This window comes from Copadichromis virginalis, linkage group LG22 (genome assembly GCF_057382275.1).
Source record: "Copadichromis virginalis isolate Kocher_CV1m ecotype Utaka linkage group LG22, C_Virginalis_male_GT1.1, whole genome shotgun sequence".
Classification (NCBI taxonomy): Eukaryota; Metazoa; Chordata; class Actinopteri; order Cichliformes; family Cichlidae; genus Copadichromis; species Copadichromis virginalis.
The window spans coordinates 30,601,463-30,622,780 of record NC_140638.1 but is presented as its reverse complement, the minus strand read 5'-3'; the positions used below and the strand labels follow the sequence as shown (position 1 = coordinate 30,622,780).

At 40.2% G+C, this 21,318-nt stretch overlaps 3 protein-coding genes across 3 annotated transcripts in view; 2 read left to right on the top strand and 1 right to left on the bottom strand.

The window, feature by feature from the left end:
• The first annotated feature begins 627 nt into the window (after positions 1–627).
• On the top strand, positions 628–2,476 carry LOC146683648 (gap junction beta-3 protein-like). Its single transcript, XM_085445360.1, has 2 exons — positions 628–745; positions 1,182–2,476. Exon 2 carries the CDS (start codon positions 1,218–1,220, stop codon positions 1,947–1,949), a length of 732 nt encoding a protein of 243 aa, XP_085301486.1. The 5' UTR covers positions 628–745; positions 1,182–1,217; the 3' UTR covers positions 1,950–2,476.
• A 790-nt stretch (positions 2,477–3,266) lies between these two features.
• LOC146683647 (transmembrane protein 54-like) lies at positions 3,267–16,462 on the top strand. The gene is made up of 6 exons (XM_085446520.1): positions 3,267–3,309; positions 5,846–6,042; positions 9,057–9,116; positions 11,944–12,135; positions 15,070–15,210; positions 15,294–16,462. The coding sequence occupies exons 1-6, from the start codon at positions 3,297–3,299 to the stop codon at positions 15,666–15,668; spliced, it is 978 nt and encodes a 325-aa protein (XP_085302646.1). The 5' UTR covers positions 3,267–3,296; the 3' UTR covers positions 15,669–16,462.
• Positions 16,463–17,230: 768 nt separating this feature from the next.
• The window catches only part of hpca (hippocalcin), a 53,440-nt gene continuing 49,352 nt past the window's right edge, over positions 17,231–21,318 (bottom strand). The window contains exon 5 of the mRNA XM_085446002.1: positions 17,231–19,768. Within this exon, the coding sequence (XP_085302128.1) occupies positions 19,671–19,768 (98 nt within the window). The 3' untranslated portion in view covers positions 17,231–19,670. The remainder of the gene's footprint in view (positions 19,769–21,318) is intronic.

Below are 21,318 nucleotides of genomic sequence, written 5' to 3'. Positions count from 1 at the left end.
CAATGCTGTAAAATGAACTAATAGAGCCAGACTGCTACTACCATTCCATAAGATCTTTTAAAGTAGTCAGCAAAACCACAATGTGATGTATCCACATGACAACTTCATGTGGTAAGTGAAGGGAGTAGCATTAAAAACAAACACTACTCCTACACTAGTTTCGCACCACCTCAGTAAAAACTACATTTGGCATTCCTTCTACGAGCGTCATATCAAAGAACAGATTTGTACTGAGTGTACTTATAAGGTGGTGACTGCTGCACTTCCTAACCTTAGAAAATCAACAAACAAATGCATATACTGTTTAGCGATATCAACTCTCCATATCTCAGGTGCATTTTAGAGTTGTTGCTCAAACAAATGTTAGGTGGTAGCCTGGTTGACTAAGCACCTACCCAAGGACATATCTTCACATCTCAACTGCCTCATGAGACTGATAAGAAACATAAGAAACTCAAATCACAGTGGACAAATACAATTTAAAATGTGCCTTATTAAGGCTAAATGATAGCGTATCACTACGTATGTGTATTTTGTAATTTTTTTGCTGCATTCATAACTTTAAGGTAGTATATTGTCCAGCACTCCGATTAGCTGGGTAGATGCCAGAAGTGGACACACCTCTAGATTATGACCAATCCGTCCAGAGGTTGAACCAATGCTACCTGTTTAACTTATTTTTTTAGGAAGTTTATTTCCCAGACTGGACGCATGAAAGACTGCGTGCAAGAACAGAAGTCATAAGGTAAGTTTCTTTTAGATACAGTCTCACATAAGTTATTTTTCATTTTAAAACTTTATTTAGAAAAAGAAATCCTTAAGTTTAATGGAAGAACTAAACGTGGAACACAGTTGAGGCAAGCTTCAGCTTAAACTCTTCTAAAGGTAGCCGAGGAAGAGAATCAAGTATCTTTTGTGCTGTCGAGGGATTTTATGTTATAAACCAGTGAGCATTTCATTAATTATTAATGGCATATTTCTTTAAAAGTGTCAAATTTTGAACATAAGTGAAAACATGCTGTGAGAAGTGGGAGAGCTTTAGGTTTCAGAGCTTCCGAGCAAAAGTTTGATCAGAAATGGGAACACCTATTTGAAAGACCCACTGTTGGGAACAGATATTCTCTGGATGATTGCATAACTTTTCCTTTATGTTTTCTTTTTTTTCCTGCCTCCCCAAATAGTCACAGCTTAAAAGAAACGTATTGAAGCCTGAACTCATGGATTGGAAAGTTCTTCAGGGTTTTCTCAGCGGAGTCAACAAGTACTCCACTGCCTTCGGAAGGATCTGGTTATCAGTGGTCTTTGTTTTCCGGGTGCTGATCTTCGTGGTGGCTGCTGAGCGAGTCTGGAGCGACGAGCAGGGGCACTTCGACTGCAACACCCGTCAGCCTGGTTGCACCAACATCTGTTATAATCACTTCTTCCCCATCTCCCACATTCGCCTTTGGGCCCTCCAACTTGTTTTCATCACTTGCCCTTCATTCATGGTGGTGCTCCACGTGGCTTACCGGGAAGAACGGGAACGCAAGTACCGAGCCAAGCACGGCGAGAACACTCGGCTCTACGACAACCCGGGACAAAAGCATGGCGGCCTGTGGTGGACGTACCTGATGAGCCTCTTCATCAAAACTGGTTTCGAGATCACTTTTCTCTACTTGCTCCACTACATCTACGATAGCTTTAAGCTGCCCAGGAAGGTTCAATGCGATGTCAGCCCCTGTCCAAATCTGGTCGACTGCTACGTGTCTCGACCCACTGAGAAAACCGTTTTTTCCTACTTCATGGTGGGGGCATCCGTCCTGTGTGTGGTGCTCAACATTTGTGAGATATTCTACATGATTGCGACTAGAGTGGTGAATCGAAAACAACACGGCAGCATCAGAATTGCATCGAGAAAGGTCCGCCCTGAAGTGGACTGCGACGCCTGCAAGTCCTCTCACGCTGAATAGCTGAAGACCCTTTTGGGGAACTAAAAATCAAGAAATCTTCTCATGCCCCTTATTAATCACCTATTTTTATGCATTAAATGTTAAGTAGTTTCACCTTTGGCTTTCAAATCTTTGATATGGTGTTCTGCACATTTGAAGATCCCTTCCTAATATCATTCAAATGTAAGATTATCCACTTGACATCTGACACCTCATATCAGCTTCAACTGAACTTAAGTGTGTGTGTGTTTTGTTAACCTTCAGAAGGGATCTCTCCACGGCCCTAATGGACACGATGATAATTTAGGCCTCTGCGTGTTGTTGAAAAGCACCCATGAAAAAAGGTGAACGCATTCAGGTTTATTGTATTTACATTTATAAAGTTTCCAAAATGTAATTTAATGTAAATGTTTTAATTCCCTGTTGTGATCTTACAAATAAATGTTTGATGAAATATCAAGAACTGATTTTCACATTATGGGCTGAACATTCACAGATTTGTGACTACAGACAGTACAACACTGAGCAAAAGTGACTATTAATTTGTTTGACTTAGTCGCTCAAAGTGACAAAAATAAACATTACAACTTGTATATATTTGTAAAAATCTGTAAAATGGTCATTCAGCTTCATATTTCTTCAATAGCGTCACTGATCCACTTGGTGGCAGTCAAGCCTTATTGGCATATGAAGGGACAGAACCCATCAGTGATATCCCCAGAGTTCCGTTGTTTTGTGACTGTTTACTATTTGGGCTTCTTTAAAAGATTATTTTGCTGTAGTTGCTACACATTCTTTTACTCTTGTGCAGCTTACTTATTTATTCAAACCAGCCACATATATTGAAGTTTGGACTTTTTTTTTAATGGCAACTGTCAAACTGTCAAAAGTTACATCACAATCATTCAAATATTTTTACATTTAAAAAGAAATCTATAGGCAGTGCCCTGTCTGCATCAAGGTTAGAGAATATTATATATATAATTATTGAATTTACTTTCGAAATAAAAGCATGTATTTAAAACAATTTATTCAGGGGAGAAAATTTTTAATCCCAATTTATTTTTCCACACAAGAAAGAATCAGTTTAAAGTACTAAATTCATCGTGTCTTTTCATAATAACAAAAAAGCTTATCGACAGTTTTGAAAACTCATCAAGTATGCTCCACTTTCAGGGATCATTGTTTTATTTTGAAAAGCGTCGTGCAGGAGTGTCAGAGACTGTGACTTTCTGTCCGACGGGATTGTGGAGATCACTTTGAAGAAGAAGCGAGAGCACGCTGACACCGTCCCACCCCAGGACAGCCTGTCTTTTGAATTAAAATAATTTAAAACAAAAAAACCTACCGAATGGTGACCTGACAGAGATGGGCGACACAGGTAACAAACAGGAGTGTGGGGGTTTGGGGATTTAATCGCCTGTAAAGTGCTGTCAGTGTTCCAGACTTCAGTGTTTGTTTGGGTGTGGTGGTGGTGGTGGTGTGGAACTAGTTTATCAGGTCACTTTTAATACCGCAATAACAGAGTGACTGCTTACTTTGGGCATTTTCTCTAAACGTTATCACCCTTTACTGGCAGATTCAAACAAACCCAGCACCGTGTTACATTGTCACAACTGTCATGCCTGTGCGTATGGGGCGCCGTTTGTAAAGTGAAACATGCTGAAATTAACGGCAACATTTTTCCACATTTAGCTCAAAACAAGTCATTTTTTTACAACATTTAGTAAAATATTTGTAACTTTTCATATTTAAAACAGAATTTTAAATGTTAAATCAAAATGTTAAATATTCAATCTAAATGTTAAATGTTAAATCTAAATATTATATTTAAATCTAAATCTAAATGTTAAATCTAAATGTTAAATGTTAAATCTAAATATTATATTTAAATCTAAATGTTAAATGTTAAATCTAAATATTATATTTAAATCTAAATCTAAATGTTAAATCTAAATGCTAAATGTTAAATCTAAATGTTTAGGCTAACATGCAAATTTATTGCACGGATCAGCGGAAATACCAAAATAAAAGCTTTCCGAAAACCTCCGGTGCAAAAGTGTGCCGGTAGTGGTCAGACACGTTCGTTCTCACTCCCAAAGTGTAATAATTTTCGCTAGGTGACAAATTGTCAACATTTCATGCTTTCGGGTACCCAACACGTTCCTAAATTACGGCATCGGAAAAAGGAGAGCACATGAGAACCGTTTGGACTCAATCTACACATGTTCGTTCATTTTCTAAAAATCGATTTGGAAAACACTATTTTACGTCATTTAACTGCTAGTAAAGGTTAGGAATAAGGTTATAGTTAGGGATAAGGTTAGGTTTAGGGCTGGAACACATGGCTGAAACGTCTATTATGGCGGGACCGTCATTCCACTGGAATTCAGCCATAACCCGACCATGAGAAAGCACGTCCGGCGATTTAGCTGAAAACATCGGAAGATCCGTTTTGTCGGCCATCCAAAGGTTCAGCAGTAGTGCACTCTTAGTAGCTGCAGTCTTCACTTCACAATCGCTGCAGCACATGTCCAGCAAAATCGCTGGACATGCTCGTAGGCAAGAAGTGAAGCAGCACATGGCGGGGAGAAGTGAGGAGGAGAACAGACACAATTTTGCACCGGAGGTTTTCGGGAAGCTTTTATTTTGGTATTTCCGTTGATCCGTACAATAAATTTGCATATTAGCCTAAATATTTAGGTTTAACATTTAACATTTAGATTTAGATTTAACATTTAGATTTAAATATAATATTTAGATTTAACATTTAGATTTAACATTTAACATTTAGATTTAACATTTAACATTTAGATTTAAATATAATATTTAGATTTAACATTTAACATTTAGATTTAACATTTAACATTTAGATTTAACATTTAACATTTGATGAAAAGTTACAAATATTTTACTAAATGTTGTAAAACATTACTCGAAAAAATATGTTTTTGTAAGGTTTTGAGCTAAATGTGGAAAAATGTTGCCGTTAATTTCAGCATGTTTCACTTTACAAACGGCGCCCCATATGTGCGTGGATGTTTCACGTGGCAAGAGGCGAGTAAACATTGACCAGATATTTAGTTGTGAAACTGTTGTGGCTGGAATAAAGGAATAAATATGGATCTCACTTGGATGGATCGCCGTACGAAATGTATGCGAGGACCGGTGTCACGTGACTACACAAACCCCATCAATATTTATTATATAAATTGAGATGTGATCCAGATTTCATAAGAAAGGGAGCCCTGTTCATGCAAATTTTCTACTTCATAATTTTACTTTCTACTTGAGCAGCTTTGGCAGTTCAGAATAATCCTTCTTTCTATTAAACTGGGCCTTGGAGCATCCCTTGATTTTATCCAGCGTCTGTGTTAGCGCCTTTCCCCTTCCCTTAAAGCTTGCTTTCTTCTGATTGGCTGTTTCTAGTAAACAGAAGGTTTCAACAACAGGCTTTTCACAAGATGAGATTAAAGTTGATGTGCAAGCCTAAAAGTGACACAAACAGGGCGTGTGTCTTAGATGATGACATTGATGACATCACACAGAGCCAAGAGTAGATAAGCTTGTCAGGAACTGTATCTGTAGTTTCCGCTTTTGGATAAGAGGGATTATTGTGCATTACATGAAGCTAATGTGGGTTTATTGTGAGCATTGACTGGTTGAAAAGATGGGGGGGGGGGAAGCATAACAGGCCAAGTGTAGATTTTTTTGTCTTGGAAATCTTTGGTCACCTCTTACACACTTGTTTGGGACAGCCTGCGCTCAGCAGCTAATTATTAACACGGCTGACATCTCCGCCGTGGTTTTGACCTGGCCCCTGTGTTTCTGATCAATACGGCGTGGATGACGTAAAGTCACCTCTCTCTGCTCTGCTGCTGTGGATCGACCTGCTTCTTTTCTCCCTCTCCCATCAGGACTGTGCTGCGACAGCCTGCAGGATCCCAAGGCCCTGATGAAGATGGGTCTGAGCGTGATTCTAGTCGGTCACGTGAACTTTCTGTTGGGAGCTCTGGTGCATGGCGTGGTGCTCAGGTACATCAGCATCAAAAACCAGGACCGTACCATGCAGTACGCCATCGCCAACGTGGTGGCCATCACATCTGGCATGCTGGTGAGCATTTTGGCACTAACAAGGATAGAGCTAGAGGACATCTCTGGGGAGGGAATTTTAGGAAATCTAATCTTTATTAATAACTGTATAAATCCCACTGTGGCTAATTTAGCTCGGAGAAGCTTGTTGTGCATAAAACACAGTAACATCCAAACAAACACGTGAGCTAAAGCATCAAAAACCTTTACTAGCAGGTAAGGTATAACGATGCCCTGAAGGTAACAAAGAGAACTGACCTGCAAGACCACATTCAAAAAGAGCCAAAACACCCCCAATCCTCCTCTCTGGAGGATTGGTTAAAAAAATGTCATCTTTGCTTCACTCCTGTGATTTTAGAACAGGTTTTAACTATTTAAAAATAAATCTTTGGCATGAATACTACTTCTACTATTATCACTAACAATAACGACAACAATAATAATAATAATGATAAAATATTGCCTTTTCGTTATTATTTATAGTTAGGGTTTTCCAAAATACCATATGCTACAACATGCAATATACAAACATAAACATATTCTAGTTTTTCATGCTTTCTGTTAGCTTAGTGATGCTAAAGCTTGAAAATGTGCAACAGACTGGAAAGAAGTTTGCCCTCAGACTAAAAGTTCACTCTCAGTGCTGCAGCCAGTGTAAACTTTTCAGCTGCCACTCCCATTCAGTCGGGGAATAGTCATTTGTGACTAAAGCTTTATTTGCTTGATCATACTCTGTCACCCTGAGTGTCACACATCCAAAACAGTGTGGACGAGTTAAGGTCACGTGGAGCAGTGTGCAGATAAAGATGGTGGTGAGACGCGACAGGCCGGTGCGCGGGTTTTGTAAAGCCGATGGTGATTTTGTGTGTGTGTGTGCGTGCTTGTTTGTTTTCTTTGTGCAGGGTAAGAATTCTTTTACATGCGTACGTTTTATTAAAGTATTACCAATGTTGCCTTCCCTCGTGGTGATGACAGCACAAAAAACAATAGAATTAACTGTTTTTCAGGATTCATAAGTTATAAATCTGTAGACAAATTCACAGCTGTGAAGTAAAAATATACTTTACTGTACTTAAGAAGATTTTTCAGATGTCTTTACTTTACCTTTTCAGCTTTTTACTTGTACTCCCTACATTTTAACCAAGATATCTGCACTTTCTACTCATTACATTTTCCAAACAAGTTCTTTACTCCAGGTTTAACGCTTTTGAGGGGGCTATTATTTCCTGACATTGCTAATGTTCAAACATTAAAGTGATTGGAGGCTAAATGGGGAGAACAAGAAAAAGGACAATCAGTCCTGCTGGTGTCTCCATCACTGGTGCTTATTACAAAGAAATCTAAGAGGCAAAAAAACCCAAATATATAATCTATACACATTATATCATTTGTTGTACTATACTCAGGGGTTAAGTGGGCCGGAACAATCTGGGATGGCTTTTTTGGTGCAGATCGTCCAAAAGTTGTGGTTGAAGTACTTAAACATCTAGCTAGCGCTACAGAAGAGGCGCTAGCGTAAATTAAGTAACTTTTTGTTTGTTCAGGGGTTTGTTTTGGTAGCAGGTAATTTCAAATAAGTTTCTAAAAGCTCAAGAGATATCAACAAATACACTATCTATTTGTATGCAGTTGGTCACGCGTTACGTCTGTTGGCTAAAGATCCAGCTGCTGTATTTCCCAGGAAAAGAAGAGTGCTCGATAAGTTCACTCAGAGCTACCATCTGATAATCCCGTTGATCCTGCATCGTCATCGGTCCAGGATCAAGATTCCAGCTGACCAATGATGTTGTCTGAGGAGTCAGTTAGCATTAGCCAGGAAGTTAGCTAATGCTTTTAAAAACTATTGCTAGATAACCAGCATGAGTAGCGTAAATTTGGAGTAACAGCAAAGCTGATAATATTGATAATATACACATTATATAATATAACTTAATAAAGGAAACACTTGACATGCTTACATTTTTTCCAGACGAGAGTTTCTTATAAACAAAGGCTTTTTTCTTTTTCTTTTTCTCCGAATTCCAAAGTTATGACACAACGTGATCAATCAATTGCAATGTCGATCCTGGAACAACATTATTATCATAATGCATGATTAACACCAACACAGGGATATGGCCAGATACGCTCAATCAGAGATGGAGAAAGATGTAAGACAGATAAGACGGGCTTTTACGCTGCCCTCACATGCTGAATGTCACTTTGCTTCCAAATAACAGATGGTTATCGGAATTCAAATTTTAAAATGATAAGGTTTGTATTCATGTTTGTGGGAGGTTCAAAAAGCTGGTAGAAATATCCAAAGAGTTACTTTTTACTTTCTGCCTTTTCTCTCTTACTTGAGTTAATAAATTGAATCAGTACATTAACATTTACCAAAGTACTTGTTATCACAAGCATCTGTATGTCTGCTTTAGTGATGAATGTGCTCACTTTTGCCATCTCTGGACAAATATCACAGGCTTAAGTTGACTTTTCGTTTCTAATCTGCAGCTCCGGCCTTTGGTTAATTGGACTACCCCAACTCTAGTTAAAAGTTGCTGATGTCGTTCATAGGGGATTGATGTGATGTGCTCGTTACATATAAGAATGAAACAAAGTCACAATGACTCTGCTGTAAGATGTGACCACATTTTAAGACAGGGTTCACTTCTGGCCGTTCTTTGGGTTTGTGCCATAAATGATTCTCCTTGCTGCTATGAGGAAGCAATTCTGAGAATGACATGCAGCACATTTGTTTGTATGTGAAAATAGGTCAGTGTTAAAGTTCATTAAAACCATTTTTAATGTATAAAGAACTCTAGAATAATGTTTAATCTCTCTCTGAAAAATGTGGTTTGTGTAGGAATCTGAGTGGTTTTCACTTAGTTTGAGCCACTCTGTGAAAATGCTGCTCCTCAGGTCTCCTAAAAATATCTTTCAAAAATACAGAGGCACTTAAAGATGTGTTTGAATTGCTTGCAGTGCGTTCCCTGTTTTGTTTTTGGGTTTGTTTTTTTTTTGTTTTTTTTAATGTCATCTGTGTTCTTTCCGCAGGGAGTTGTTGCTGGTATTCTGGCTATCGTCCTCTCTAAAAACAAGAAGAGTAAATCCCTGGTTAGTATCTCTGCAGTATGCTTTTTAATCTCAATATCTGGAGAGTAGGTTCCTTTCTCCTTGTGTTATCCACCTTTTCTCCTTTGCTTTTCTTATTGATCTAATATTACTGTGCCAGAGCGGTACCTTCACAGCGCTCCAGCACTCTGCTCGCCTGCTTCTGCTTTGATATTTTACAGCTTCCTCACCTTTTTCTCTCTGTCGTGACTTAAAAAAAAGCCTGCACATTGCCTCAGGTGTCTGAATTCAGCCCTGCAGAGCTGGATTTGTGTGTGTGTTTCTGTTTTTTCCCCCCCTCTCACTCCCTGCATCTCCTCTATGTTTATTCAGTTAGCTGTCGGGCTGCTCAGACGGGACTGACGAGGCAGCTTGCTCATGAGTGAGCTGTAGCTTGATAAACCACTCCGGTTTCCTTTGTTAGTGAGTGCCTCTGTGAAGCAGGCTGTGAGGCGGCAGTTTGAGTCCATTACATCTTGTTATGTAACTCAGTCATCCACTTCAAGTGATGAGTGAACACGGGCCTTTCTTACATGTGGCTGCTGTAGGTGTTTTTTTTTTTTTTTTTATTTCTTTTTACTGGCCTTATCAGGTTTTGATTTAACAGCTCAGTCATCTTCGCAAATTGACTTTAAATATCTGGGCACGCTGATTAGCTGCATCTCACCTTCTGTAAATTCGGGATAGGTTTCTCCACCCAGCGTATCATTCATTATCGTGCATCATTCATTTGTAATACAAGTATGGCTAAGGCTTGCATAATCAGTCTATTTTCTTATCTTCTTATCATGCATGGAGGCTGGAGCTTATTCCTGTTGCATTGTCCAAGAGGCGTGCTACATCCTGAATGGATTACTATTATTTTTTCTTTTTTAAAACAAATCATAAGTAGTTCCTTAGAACAGGCGATGACTGTACTTAGGAAACACCATTTGTAAAACATCAGGAAATAAACTGCAATGTTTATGTTCATGGTTAAATTGGACTTTAGTTCCCATTTAAAATTGTTTTTAACCCTAGCTTTTTATTGTGATCAAATCAAAATTTTCATTTCAAATCTATAACCCACAGTCTACTTGTGTTTTGTGGACTTGGAGAAGGCATTCAGCCGCATCCCTCCGAGTGTCCTGTTGGGGGTGCTACAGGCTATGGGGTGTTTGCTGTAGATCTACAGCAGGAGCTTGATCGAAACTACTGACAATAACCCAGACTCGTTCCCAGTGGGTGTCGGACTTTGCTACGCCTGCCCTTTGTCACAGATTCTTTTCATTCTTTTCAGATATTATGGACATAGGTTTTAGGTGTAGCCAGGTGGCAGTAGGCTTTCACTTTAGTGGCCTCAGAATCTCATCTCTGCTTTTTGTAGATGATGTGATTCTGTTGGCATCCAGCTGTCCTCGCCAACCGGCCCTGAACAATTGGTAGAAAATGGATGGATTGCTAAGCCCCTAATCACACAGGCCTATCTTAATTGCCGACTGGTTGGTGAGTGGTTGTTGGAGGTTGTTTGTTGTGATGGGTCACAGAAGGAGTGCTGCAGCAACCCCCAACCTCTGAAACCAACACTTGGCAAAAGGAGCAACATACAAACAGGCAACCACAGCAATGTTTTTAGCAACAAAAGCAATTGCAAGGAGGTTGTCAGCACAGCTGTATAAGTTCTTACAACTAGTTTCACCTAGCAGCAGCTAACAACCTCCAGCAACGCTCTCTAATCCTGTGTGAGCCTAAGGCTGCTATCTGTAGCTTTTACTGTGCAGCCATCAACATTCAAATCATAATGTGTTTTGAGAGCCTATTATGTTATGCTACGCTATGCGACGCTATGCTAGGTTATGGCAGTGCAGTCAGGACAAGCAAGGCGAGAGAACATGTCCAAGCAGAGAAAAACCGATTTCTTTTGGGGTTTTGGTTTAGTTTTTTTTTTTTTGTAATTTAGGGTTGTTGTTTTTTTGTGTGTTGAGGGAGCTCAACTCTTTGAAGACAGAAACACAATATTCAGACACAGGAGTTCTTTTGACAAGAACAATTATCTTGGTATATGAAATCTGATAGGCTGCATAATGACAAATTGCGATAAATGGAGGGACACAACAATTTAAAGTCTACTTAATCAAAAGCATGGTTAAAGTCCAGCCATCCATCCATTTTCCTCTGCTTATCCAATTAAGGGTCACGGAGGCAGCTGGATCATATCATAGAGGCAGAGGACGCCAGTCCACCACAGAGCTTACAAAGAGAGACAGACAACCATTCATACTCACATTCATACCTATGGTCAATTTACCTAACCCCATTTGTGTGTTTGGACTGTGGGAGGAAGCCAGTATAACTGGAGAGCCCACAGACACAGGGAGAACATGCAAACTCCACACTGCACCCCCTTGTTGAAGTGAGGTTGTTAAATATCAAACTGTTTTGTTTGTTTTTGTCGAGTTAGTCTTGCTGTTCTTTGCATATTTCCTTATGAGCATCAGTCAAAATCCTGCTCCTGCTTTTGCTTGCTTTACTATCCTAACTAACCCTGTTTGTATTGCAAACTTCTTGTTGTGGGTGGGGAGGATGAGGAGTCTATGGCAGTGAATCAGCACGCACAGTAGCAGGAGTGGAACCAGAATCATTAATACACCTGTGCTTTTGTTGCTCTGACATGTCAGAGCGGCTGCTGTGAATAATCTCAGCTCTACTAATGTTTGTTTCTCTTTTGCTGTCTTTTTCTTTTCTTTTTTTTTTAAAGTCTATTTCCAGCCGGAGATGCCCCAGTTTCCCAGCTGGGAGAATTTTTCTTTCCTGATCATCTAAGTTGTGCTTCTCTCTTCCTTTCCCCTAGACGTGGTCTCTCTTCACAGTGAGTCTGGTTGCGTCTTTCACGGCAGCGGCTTCAGCCATTGGCCTTTTTGTATCCGTGGTGAGGGCCATTGTTCACGGTGGGCGGAGCTTCATGACTTTCTGCCGCTTCCCTGACGCCACCGGCTACTCCAGCGTCACCAACGAGTGTCCCTTTGACCCCACACGCATCTACGTGAGTGCATTAGTGTGCGCGCCACAGATGCTGAGATCAAGGCGTGACCTGTGACCTTTTCTGCAGCAGATGGCTCTTTGAACAGCTGACTGTTGTGACATAATCACAACAGAGGCTGTGCATCATGGTGGCAGCATTCCCTTTTGTACTGTGTGTGTGTGTGTGTGTGTGTACATAAGGGTGTGGGAGAAGGAGTGGGAGGCTGGGTGTCTGTCTTCTCTGTCACTCAGGCTGTCGCGCTTGTGCGGCTGACGGACTGGTGGCACAAACGCTGACCTGACCCCGTCAGCTAGCTCCGGGCTGCGTCCAGACACCGTTACGCTGTCAGACGCACTAAGCCTCACGGAAACATCCACACATCAGCAACACTTTGGCGTTTTAACACCCAATGTAGTTGACAATTTGTTGCATCAGTCACCTTCATCTTAGAGTGGATTTATTCTTGGCACGGGGGGTTAATGGCACAGCTGCTGCACGCGGTGTAGGTTATCATTTGTAAGTAGCACAGACACGGCCCTGGGCAGACAGTCCCCACCGCCACCGTGTTTGTATTCTTTCAGTCAATTGTGTGGCTCAGTGAGTGGGAGGGCTTCACTTGTCTAAATATTGAAAAGGAGACTGCCATCGTGCAGTCGTGTCTGCAGTGCAGATCGTCACTCATCATGATAGAGAGCGGTAATCACAGGGTAGCATGTTATGCCTCGTTTCTACATTGTTTCTCTGGGTGAACAGATATGTTTCCGTTTGAATCAATACATCTGTGTAAGTCATTTAACCATGATTGTAACCGCCTGTGGATCGTGCTTTTATTTACTTTATTTAGTGCCCTACACCGGATGATTGGGATGAGAACAGGGCAAATCATCCTGAAGATCACAAAAGACAGTTAAAGCAACGACTACCTCAGACGTACTACCTTAAAACCCTGACATTCAAGCTGCTTTAAATAACACAGGTGTTTTCACATTATAGTATAGCTGAAGAAGCCAAAAATGCACTAGTGCTGCTTGTTATTCCATTACAGTGGTCCCTCGCTATAACGGTTCACTTTTCATTCAGCTTGTCAACTTTACATAAATCTTCCATCGCTAGCAGCGTGAGTCTGAAGTGCTGTACAGTATGTAAGTTTTCTCCCCGACAAACACAACAATGTCGATGAAATGTTTTGCACCGTCAAAGGAAACCATGGGTGCCTTTGGTTTCATTCTATAATACTGAACTTATTTTTCTACGAAGGTTTGAACTTTGAGAGAAAAGTGTGAAAATGTTCATGCCTGTCTGAGAAAAGTGTATAAAGTGTGCAGTGAGGGATTTTACAGCCTTAAAACATCTATAATAAATGTAAAAAATAATATAAGGTTGGCTACTTTGCCGATTTCACCTATCACCGGTTATTTTTAGAAAGTAACTCCTGCGATAAACGAGGGACCACTGTATATACAGAATTATTTTGTTCAATATTGAGATTACAATTGCTCATAGACCTAAAAATAATTAATAACAAGTACATTTATTAGAATTTAAGCAAAGAGAAGAAACTTGTCTTGTTAATTATGTGGATTTCTTCGTGTTTTATTTAGAATTCCTCTGAATAAATAAATCAGTGTGAACCTGCCACAGTCTGACAGGACGTGAACGGGAGTGGTAGAAGGAAATGAAGCTAAAAGGAAAAGTGGGGGAATTATTGCAAACCTGAGTACATAATGTAAAGCGTAATAATAGGATTCCTATTGAAGCTCCTGGCACAGTTTTTGTGCTGATGTTAATGCCAGAGGAAGATTGTGGTTACGGAGTCTGTATTTAGTATTTAGCGACCCTCGCTCTCCATCTTTGTCTGCTGACACTTTGCGGCTGCGTTGCTGTGCAATCATACCACTTACAGGTGATCCTGAAATATCTAGGAGGGAAGACAAACTCTCCAGCTGCAGCAGTGCCATCCTATTACAGTACCATTCTCTGACCTCTTTAGAACGACCCTCAAAGACTTGGAAAGACAGACTGCATGACTGGGTGCTTGGTTTTATTCCCCGGTGGCAATGCGACTAAAAACACCTGAATTCAAATCTTAAGAGGTGTGGCTCAATACTTTTGTTAATATAGTAAGTAGCTACCATCAAAGCTTATTAAAAAGAGAGAAAATGGGTTCAATAAGTCAACAGAGAGCTGTGAAACAAAACTTGAGCAATACTTATCTGAAATTTAGACAAGTTGTAAGATTTAAACCCAAGTTCTTCTGCTTTCTTTCTGGAATGAGGGTTGGATTATCATCTTTGGTGTGTTTCTTCCTCATTTTACAGCCACATAAAGTTTGTGATGGACCAAATTTAAGCTGGACCCCAGAGCATCAAGTTTTGTCTTAGTCTATTGAGACTGCAGACCATGCTGTTCACTCAGTGCTGTGTATTAGCTAGCGGCCTCCAATATGGCTGCCGGAGGGTACATTACATCACCTGAGAGTGTATTTTGGACTTTTCTGGCACACATGCATGCTTAGAAGCAGTAATGATGGTTATGCAAGCCTTATGTTCTGTGCTTCCTGCATATTTCATCATGATTTACAAAGAGAGCTCCAAATTTCGAGCGGTGCACTTTTTTATTCTCTTTGTAGTCTGCGAGTCAGTGTGCCCAACAACAAAAGGCATCTCTATTTCTTTGAATTCCCTCTGTAGCATTTCATGCTGATACTCTGCTCTGCATATTTTATCCAGCCTCTCCTGTACAAACTGAAATTCCCACAGCAGGGCTGCAAACCAGAAGTTTTTTGGTTTGCAGCCCTGCTGTGCAATCTGAGAACACGTTCACTTCTGTATCACATTATTATCTATACAGTTTCCCCATTTTATGTGAGACTGCAGAGCACCTTTACAGATATTGTTCTCTGAATGGTCCAGCTGGTGTTTCCCCCCAGCTCATCTTCACCTTCTCCCTCCCCAGAGTACGACTCTGATCCTTTGGGTGCCTTTAATCGTGACTTGTCTCATCCAGCTGGTGTTTTGTGCCCGCTGCCTTGCTGTCTGCATTTCCTTTCTGGGTCTGCCTTGCTGTCCTACCAGGAAGAGACCCAGAGGCAGATCGGTGAGATTTTGACTCGGGCATCTATTGAACTCTACTGGCAGTCTGTGCACTATAACTAAAGCCATTTTTTGGTGTCTCTGTAGATTAACGCTGTGGTGCCAATCGAGAAAGGTGCTTCTCCTCACTATTCTAGACCTCCAAGTAGCTACAATGAACCTGCCCCTGGGCATACAGAGCCTCCAAGAACCTACAGCCAACCACCAAGAACCTACAGCCAACCACCAAGAAGGAGCACAGCAACTCCACAACGCCAGCACCGAACTCCCACCCCTCCACAGTATCTTCCTCGTCAGGACCACAGTCTTCCTCCCTCGGAGAGGCAACCTCTTCGCCAGCCACACAGAGTGAGATCAGACAGAGAAAGGCAAGTAACAAGAGCTGGAAGCCAGCAAATGGCGACGGAGCAACACCGGCTCTTGCAAAGGGGTGCGCTGGAAAGGTCCAGCTTCTGGATATAGCGTTATTTAACGCAGCAGATCTACTCGAAGAGCCAGAAAAAGTCTTATGAGGTTCCAGCTACAGTACTTGGAGTCAAACTTCATGCTCATAACCTGTCAGTACTTTAAAGCTCTGGCCTCAGATGAAGATGTTTCTTTAAGAGGAAGTGATCTATGAATATTCTGAGGCCCAGATTATTTCCCAGTTATGGGAATTTGTCAGTTCTCATTCTTGTCATCGTGTTGAACAAAATATGCACATCAGGAGGAGAGATGCTGCAAAGAGAGGACACAGTGCCGGGTCTGAATGGGATTATGAGAAATAGCTGGTCAGTTTGTTGTCAAGGGTTGGATGAATGATCCGATGTCGCTGTGATGTCAGCTGTTCGGACCTGTTTAAAACTCGATTCACACTTTCCCATTATAAAGCCATGAGGCAGGGCTAATCTGGAAGTTAGCGCTCTCCAACACTGAAATCTCTACCACAATTCAAAGCTCAGTATTTCACACACGCCAAAATGTGACCACAAAATGTTTTCATTTTGGGGTTTTTTGGTGGGTTCTTTTGCACAATGCCAACAGAATTGGAAGAACAAGATGAAAATATTCTTTATTCTGACTTTGTTGGGATGTAAATGAGCTGCTCTCCTGGTGTTACAATGCTTTTCCTCTTTTTTGTTGAGGATAGAGTCTCAGGTTTGCCTAACAGGGTATGAGATGCATTTTGTTTTCTTCTTTTAGCTCAAGTCAAATTAGCACTGCACATGTTGTTTTTTTTATTTCTTAAGTAAATAAAGTTTTTATTCAAGAAACCACACCATTGTTATGTGTTTTGTTTCTGAACTTTGGCACCAAAACATTTTTAGCACATGGTAACCCCAGCAGCTCGTGAGTGACCTGACAGGTAGGACTGGTTATGCATGACTTTTAGCCAGGTTGGTACAAACCATCTGCAGGTGCACGTCAAGAAGTGCCTGGAATATATGGAATATATATGTCATGTTTTAATTATATTACAGTTCAGCTGTCAGATCAGACATGATCTGCTCAAACATAAGGCTTGGGGACCAGAATTGGGCCACCACAGACTCCCAATTCGGTCGACTGGGCTGCTTAGAAAAAAAGGAGAGAAAGGAATAAATGTTGGATTTTCTTTTTTTTTTTTTGTACAATGGGTCTGCAAAAAAAGGCTATTTTATGTGAATTAACAAAAATCTTTCTGCTCCATAATTAGAGGACCGTCTGGGCAATGACCTACTTTTTTCTGCTGATTTTTTTCCCCTTGTAATTTAAGCCCAAAGATTAATGCTAGCAGATGTTTTTCTTTAAAACTGCATTCTACATTTCTATATCATGTAGACAAAATGAGACATAATGTTAAAATTGAGCGTCTTATTCCTATATTAAGATAATTAAATGTTTTAATATGATAACAATGTCAGTGGTTTACAACTCTAAGCAGTTTCACAGAGTTTCATTGGTTTGATCCAGTTAAGACAAAAGCAGACTGTATGTCGACCCCTGTTTTAACGTTTTCCACACGTATCCAAAATGACCACAAATGAGGACGCAGTGCACACGTGCAGCTTAGAAACACATATATTTCGATTTCAGGTTCAACAGAATAAACATGACATCCTCAGATGAGGTTTTCATGCAACAGAAAAGTAGGAAGGAAGAAAGGAGGTTCGTATTTATCCAACACAAAGTACCAGTTTATCAGAGGCAGTGAGAATAGAAAAGGATTACACTGTAATAGATCAGAGAGTAGCAACTGTTGTTCTTTATCCTACCAGCAGAAGGCAGTGATACTAAAGGATCCCCAAAGCAGAGGTGCGGCTGGTTAGGAAGCTCCTGTGCGAGTGTTTGGTACTAGTTAAATGTCACATAGATGCAGCAGCACCAGGACGACTCTCTCAGCCCCCACTGCTACAGTAGTATTCAGTAAGTTAGCTAAATTCTGGCTAATGATGTCAAGATAAAATTGAAAGGAGACAACAACGTGTTGGCGTTCTGTCTGCAGAACACACCATTGAAACTAATATTACAGGCCAGAGGTGCCATGCTAACTTTGAATTAACAATAATCCTGATATTTAAAAATAAAATATCAATGTTGTTTGAGTATTTATGAATTCATGACTACATTCCTACCTCCTCCCTGCTGTGTTCATTAAAGAAGACAAAAAATTTGACCGAGAGCATTATTTTCTATAACTATTGAAATACCGTTAACGTGATTTTGTGTTTTGCTCATCACGACACCCATGATGACAAAATCCATCATGACAAACTGATATCCTTGAGTCCAACTTCCTTATGCGCCATATCCACACATTTTCTGTTAGCTTTGTCCCATTGCTTCAATTTGAGTGTGTGTGTTTTACCTTGAAAACACAAGAGGGCAATAGTGATCTGACTATCGGGGCATTTAAGGCGTGATAAAGGAGAATGGTGCTGGCCGTGCTGCAACCAGTGACTATGTTTATTTCAGGTTCAGGTCTTCTTCACAACTGCATCTGGTCTTTTTAAAACCTCAACAACGCACAATACTTATTTGTCACTGATACAGGAGACAAGTTTATAATTTTAAATTTTTTAAAATATATTCAACATTCTTTCTGCTCTATAAATAAGATCAAACAGATCCAAATTAGAACACATTTCCGGACTCGCTGCAATCTTGTGAAACACGTCCCTTCATCTAACTGCTCTGCAAGCAGACTAATCCAGGAGGTTAAAAAATAATAATAATAAAAAAATCATTAAGCTAGAGAGTGATGAACAAGCCCTTAGTGACTTCTCGGTCTGTCAGAGGAAAAGAGAGCGCGGGGGTAGGAGGCCCGTGCTGTCCCAGAGCAAGACAAATATCGAATCATTTCTGCCTGGGGTCCATGCTGAGGAGGCTGAAGAGCTACAAAAAGTTACCGCTGTGCGTAAACTGTGTCTGTGGATTCTGTCGTCGCCGGGTTCGAAGGATCATGCAGTAGTATAGCGAACGGTTACAGCTATCTTAAGTTTACTGCTCATCGTTAAAGAACTTTAAAATACTTACAAATTAAGAAACAACACAACAAGATAATACTGTAAAAGTTAGCCTCAAGCATACAGTGTGTGTGTCCACATGCACGCACACGCATTCAGACCCAAATGCACAGCCATACTTTATATAAACAAATGGCGGCTCGACTGATATGTGCTACTGGTGTCATTGATCAAATGCAACAAATGGGATCCCGTTATTTTACAGGAATTCCTCCGCTCGAGTCCACAAAGAGGTCAATCTTGACTAGTTTTGTCTCTCTCTCTCTCTCTCCGTCACTGTAAACTGGAATTTGATCATCTCGATATTATCAAAGTAAAAGCGCAATAATGAGAATAAAAACTGAATAAATAAACCATGAAGGAGGAAAACAGTATGTACAAAAGGAAAATAAAAAGCATTTTAAATTAAAAAAAAAATAAAATAAAAGAAATCTGATGTACAAGCCCCGCCCCCATCCCACCCCCTTAAACTGCCCATTCAGATGGACCACCAGGAAGCTACGCTACATAATACTGCCTTTCAATGGCAAAGAGTGTGCGCCCCTATATGAAGACAGATGCACTTTATCTTATGATATACAGGCGTACAGTATATACATGATGTACATCTACATGTGCATATGTGTAGGAGTAGGAACTGATTCCTCTCCCTGCGGAAAAAAGAAAAAAACAAACAAACATCCACACGCCGTCACAAGCTCCTTGGAAATCCAACGCTCCAGAGAGAGAGACAGATATTATGGAACATTAGCAGGCGTCTCTGTCAGTCATACCTAGTCCCTTCATTCTCCCAAACATAAACGTAAAATGACAGTGACGACTTTCCTTATCCTCCTCTATCATCCTTGCACACAGTAACAACAACAACAGAAAGATATCAGAGACGAGAACCATCATGCATTGATTTGATTGACTGTTTCAATAGAGCAACAGAGCAAAGTTGTGGATAAAAAAAAAGAAGGTTGCAGTAGGGACAGTTTTAGAACTGGGAGGCCGAGCTGGGGTCACACTGGAGTAGCCTAACGATGGAGGGGTCACTTTTGGCACCTTTGATAAACTCCTCCAGGGATAGCTTGCCTGCAGGAGAGACAGGGAGAGAAGAAGAACAAAAACAAAAGAAATGCTGTTATTAATTTGTGGAGATATTTTGAAGATGAATGTGTGTAATATGCAGAGATGGGCAGTAATGCGTTACTTGTAACGCGTTACTGTAATCCAATTACTTTTTTCAAGTAACGAGTAAAGTAAGGGATTACTATTGCAAAAACGATAATTAGATTACCTTTACTTTCCCGTAGGAACGCTGCGTTACTAAAACCGTGGTTTTTTTGCGAGAATGTCTCATGACAGTGACGTAAGCAAGTGCGACGTTCGTGACAACAGCTGTGTGCAGATCAACAATGGATCATATATCGAGTGCGGGAGAGAGTATGAGCGTGCAGCTTTTTAAGCGTGGAAGTACTGACCTTACTTTAAGTTTGATTCCATAAAAAGTGACAAAAATATTAGAATCCGTTGTGCGTGGGAAGAAAACTTCTTTTTACAGCGAAAAAAAACCCCTAAACCTCCAAGCAAGCACCGAGTGCGCTACGACGTAATGGGAAATTCGCAGAGAAACTCGCGGATTCTTCCACTGACCGCTGCGGCACACCTGCACCAGGGTAAACCTCCGCCTACCCTACTCCTGCTTTACAGGTGAAAATAGAGCAACAGGACCGCTAGTCTTTGACTTTATTTATTTCCTGCTGTGTTTTACTTGCATCTATTTGAAAGACTGAGTGTAAACACAAAAAAATATTTTATTTTATGTGCTGGAATGTGCAGAAAATAGGTTTAAATATTAAACAAATTTCTTCCAGTCAGAGAATGTTGCATATAATTTAATATTTGCTTGATGCATAAAGTTAAAAGATTAAAACTAATAAAACAAGTTTTAAAAAGAGACTTTTCCATTTGATTACATTTTGTATGATGGATTATGTAGAAAAAGTAGAATTGGGCTGAAAGATCTATTGCTTTATCACCTATTCAGGTTGTAAATCGTGTTTTTAAAAAGTAACTAAGTAATTAATTACTTTTGAAAATAAGTAATCAGTAAAGTAACGGGATTACTTTTTTGGGGAAGTAATCAGTAATTAGTAACTGATTACTTTTTTCAAGTAACTTGACCAACACTGGTAATATGCTGAAAAAGAGTGAGCAAGGGAAGTATGATTAAGAAGTATCAGCTTCTGTACCTACACTGTTACTATAACTAATGTTCTGATAAAGAGGTGTGTCAGCCTCAACAAAGTCATGTCCACAAATATTTGCTTGTTCTACACAATACTACAGCTGGTGACTAGTTGATAGTGCACATTCCAAACTAACCTACTAATGTATTCAACGCCCTCCTCAAATATACAAGTGGGAAAAATGGTATTTCCGTGTGAAATGGCCAACTTTACAGAATTAAAATGTATGTTTACAGAATATACAGTGTGTGTGTTTGGGCTGTTTAAAATGCACCTTTTGAAGCATTTTATTGGATTATCAGACTACAATTAGCCAATGTGTCTGCACATTGTATCCTTACAGTTTATCAGTGCTACTTGTTAGTGTCACTACCCGATCCGTACCTGAAACCT

What these genes read in the sequence shown, in the direction of transcription:
- LOC146683647 (XM_085446520.1), top strand. An exon ending in TTGACCCCACACGCATCTAC is followed by an intron (nt 12,136 to 15,069) that starts GTGAGTGCATTA and finishes CTCCCTCCCCAG; the next exon opens with AGTACGACTCTGATCCTTTG. An exon ending in AGAGACCCAGAGGCAGATCG is followed by an intron (nt 15,211 to 15,293) that starts GTGAGATTTTGA and finishes GTGTCTCTGTAG; the next exon opens with ATTAACGCTGTGGTGCCAAT.
- LOC146683648 (XM_085445360.1), top strand. Translation starts at nt 1,218, where the DNA reads ATGGATTGGAAAGTTCTTCAGGGTTTTCTCAGCGGAGTCAACAAGTAC.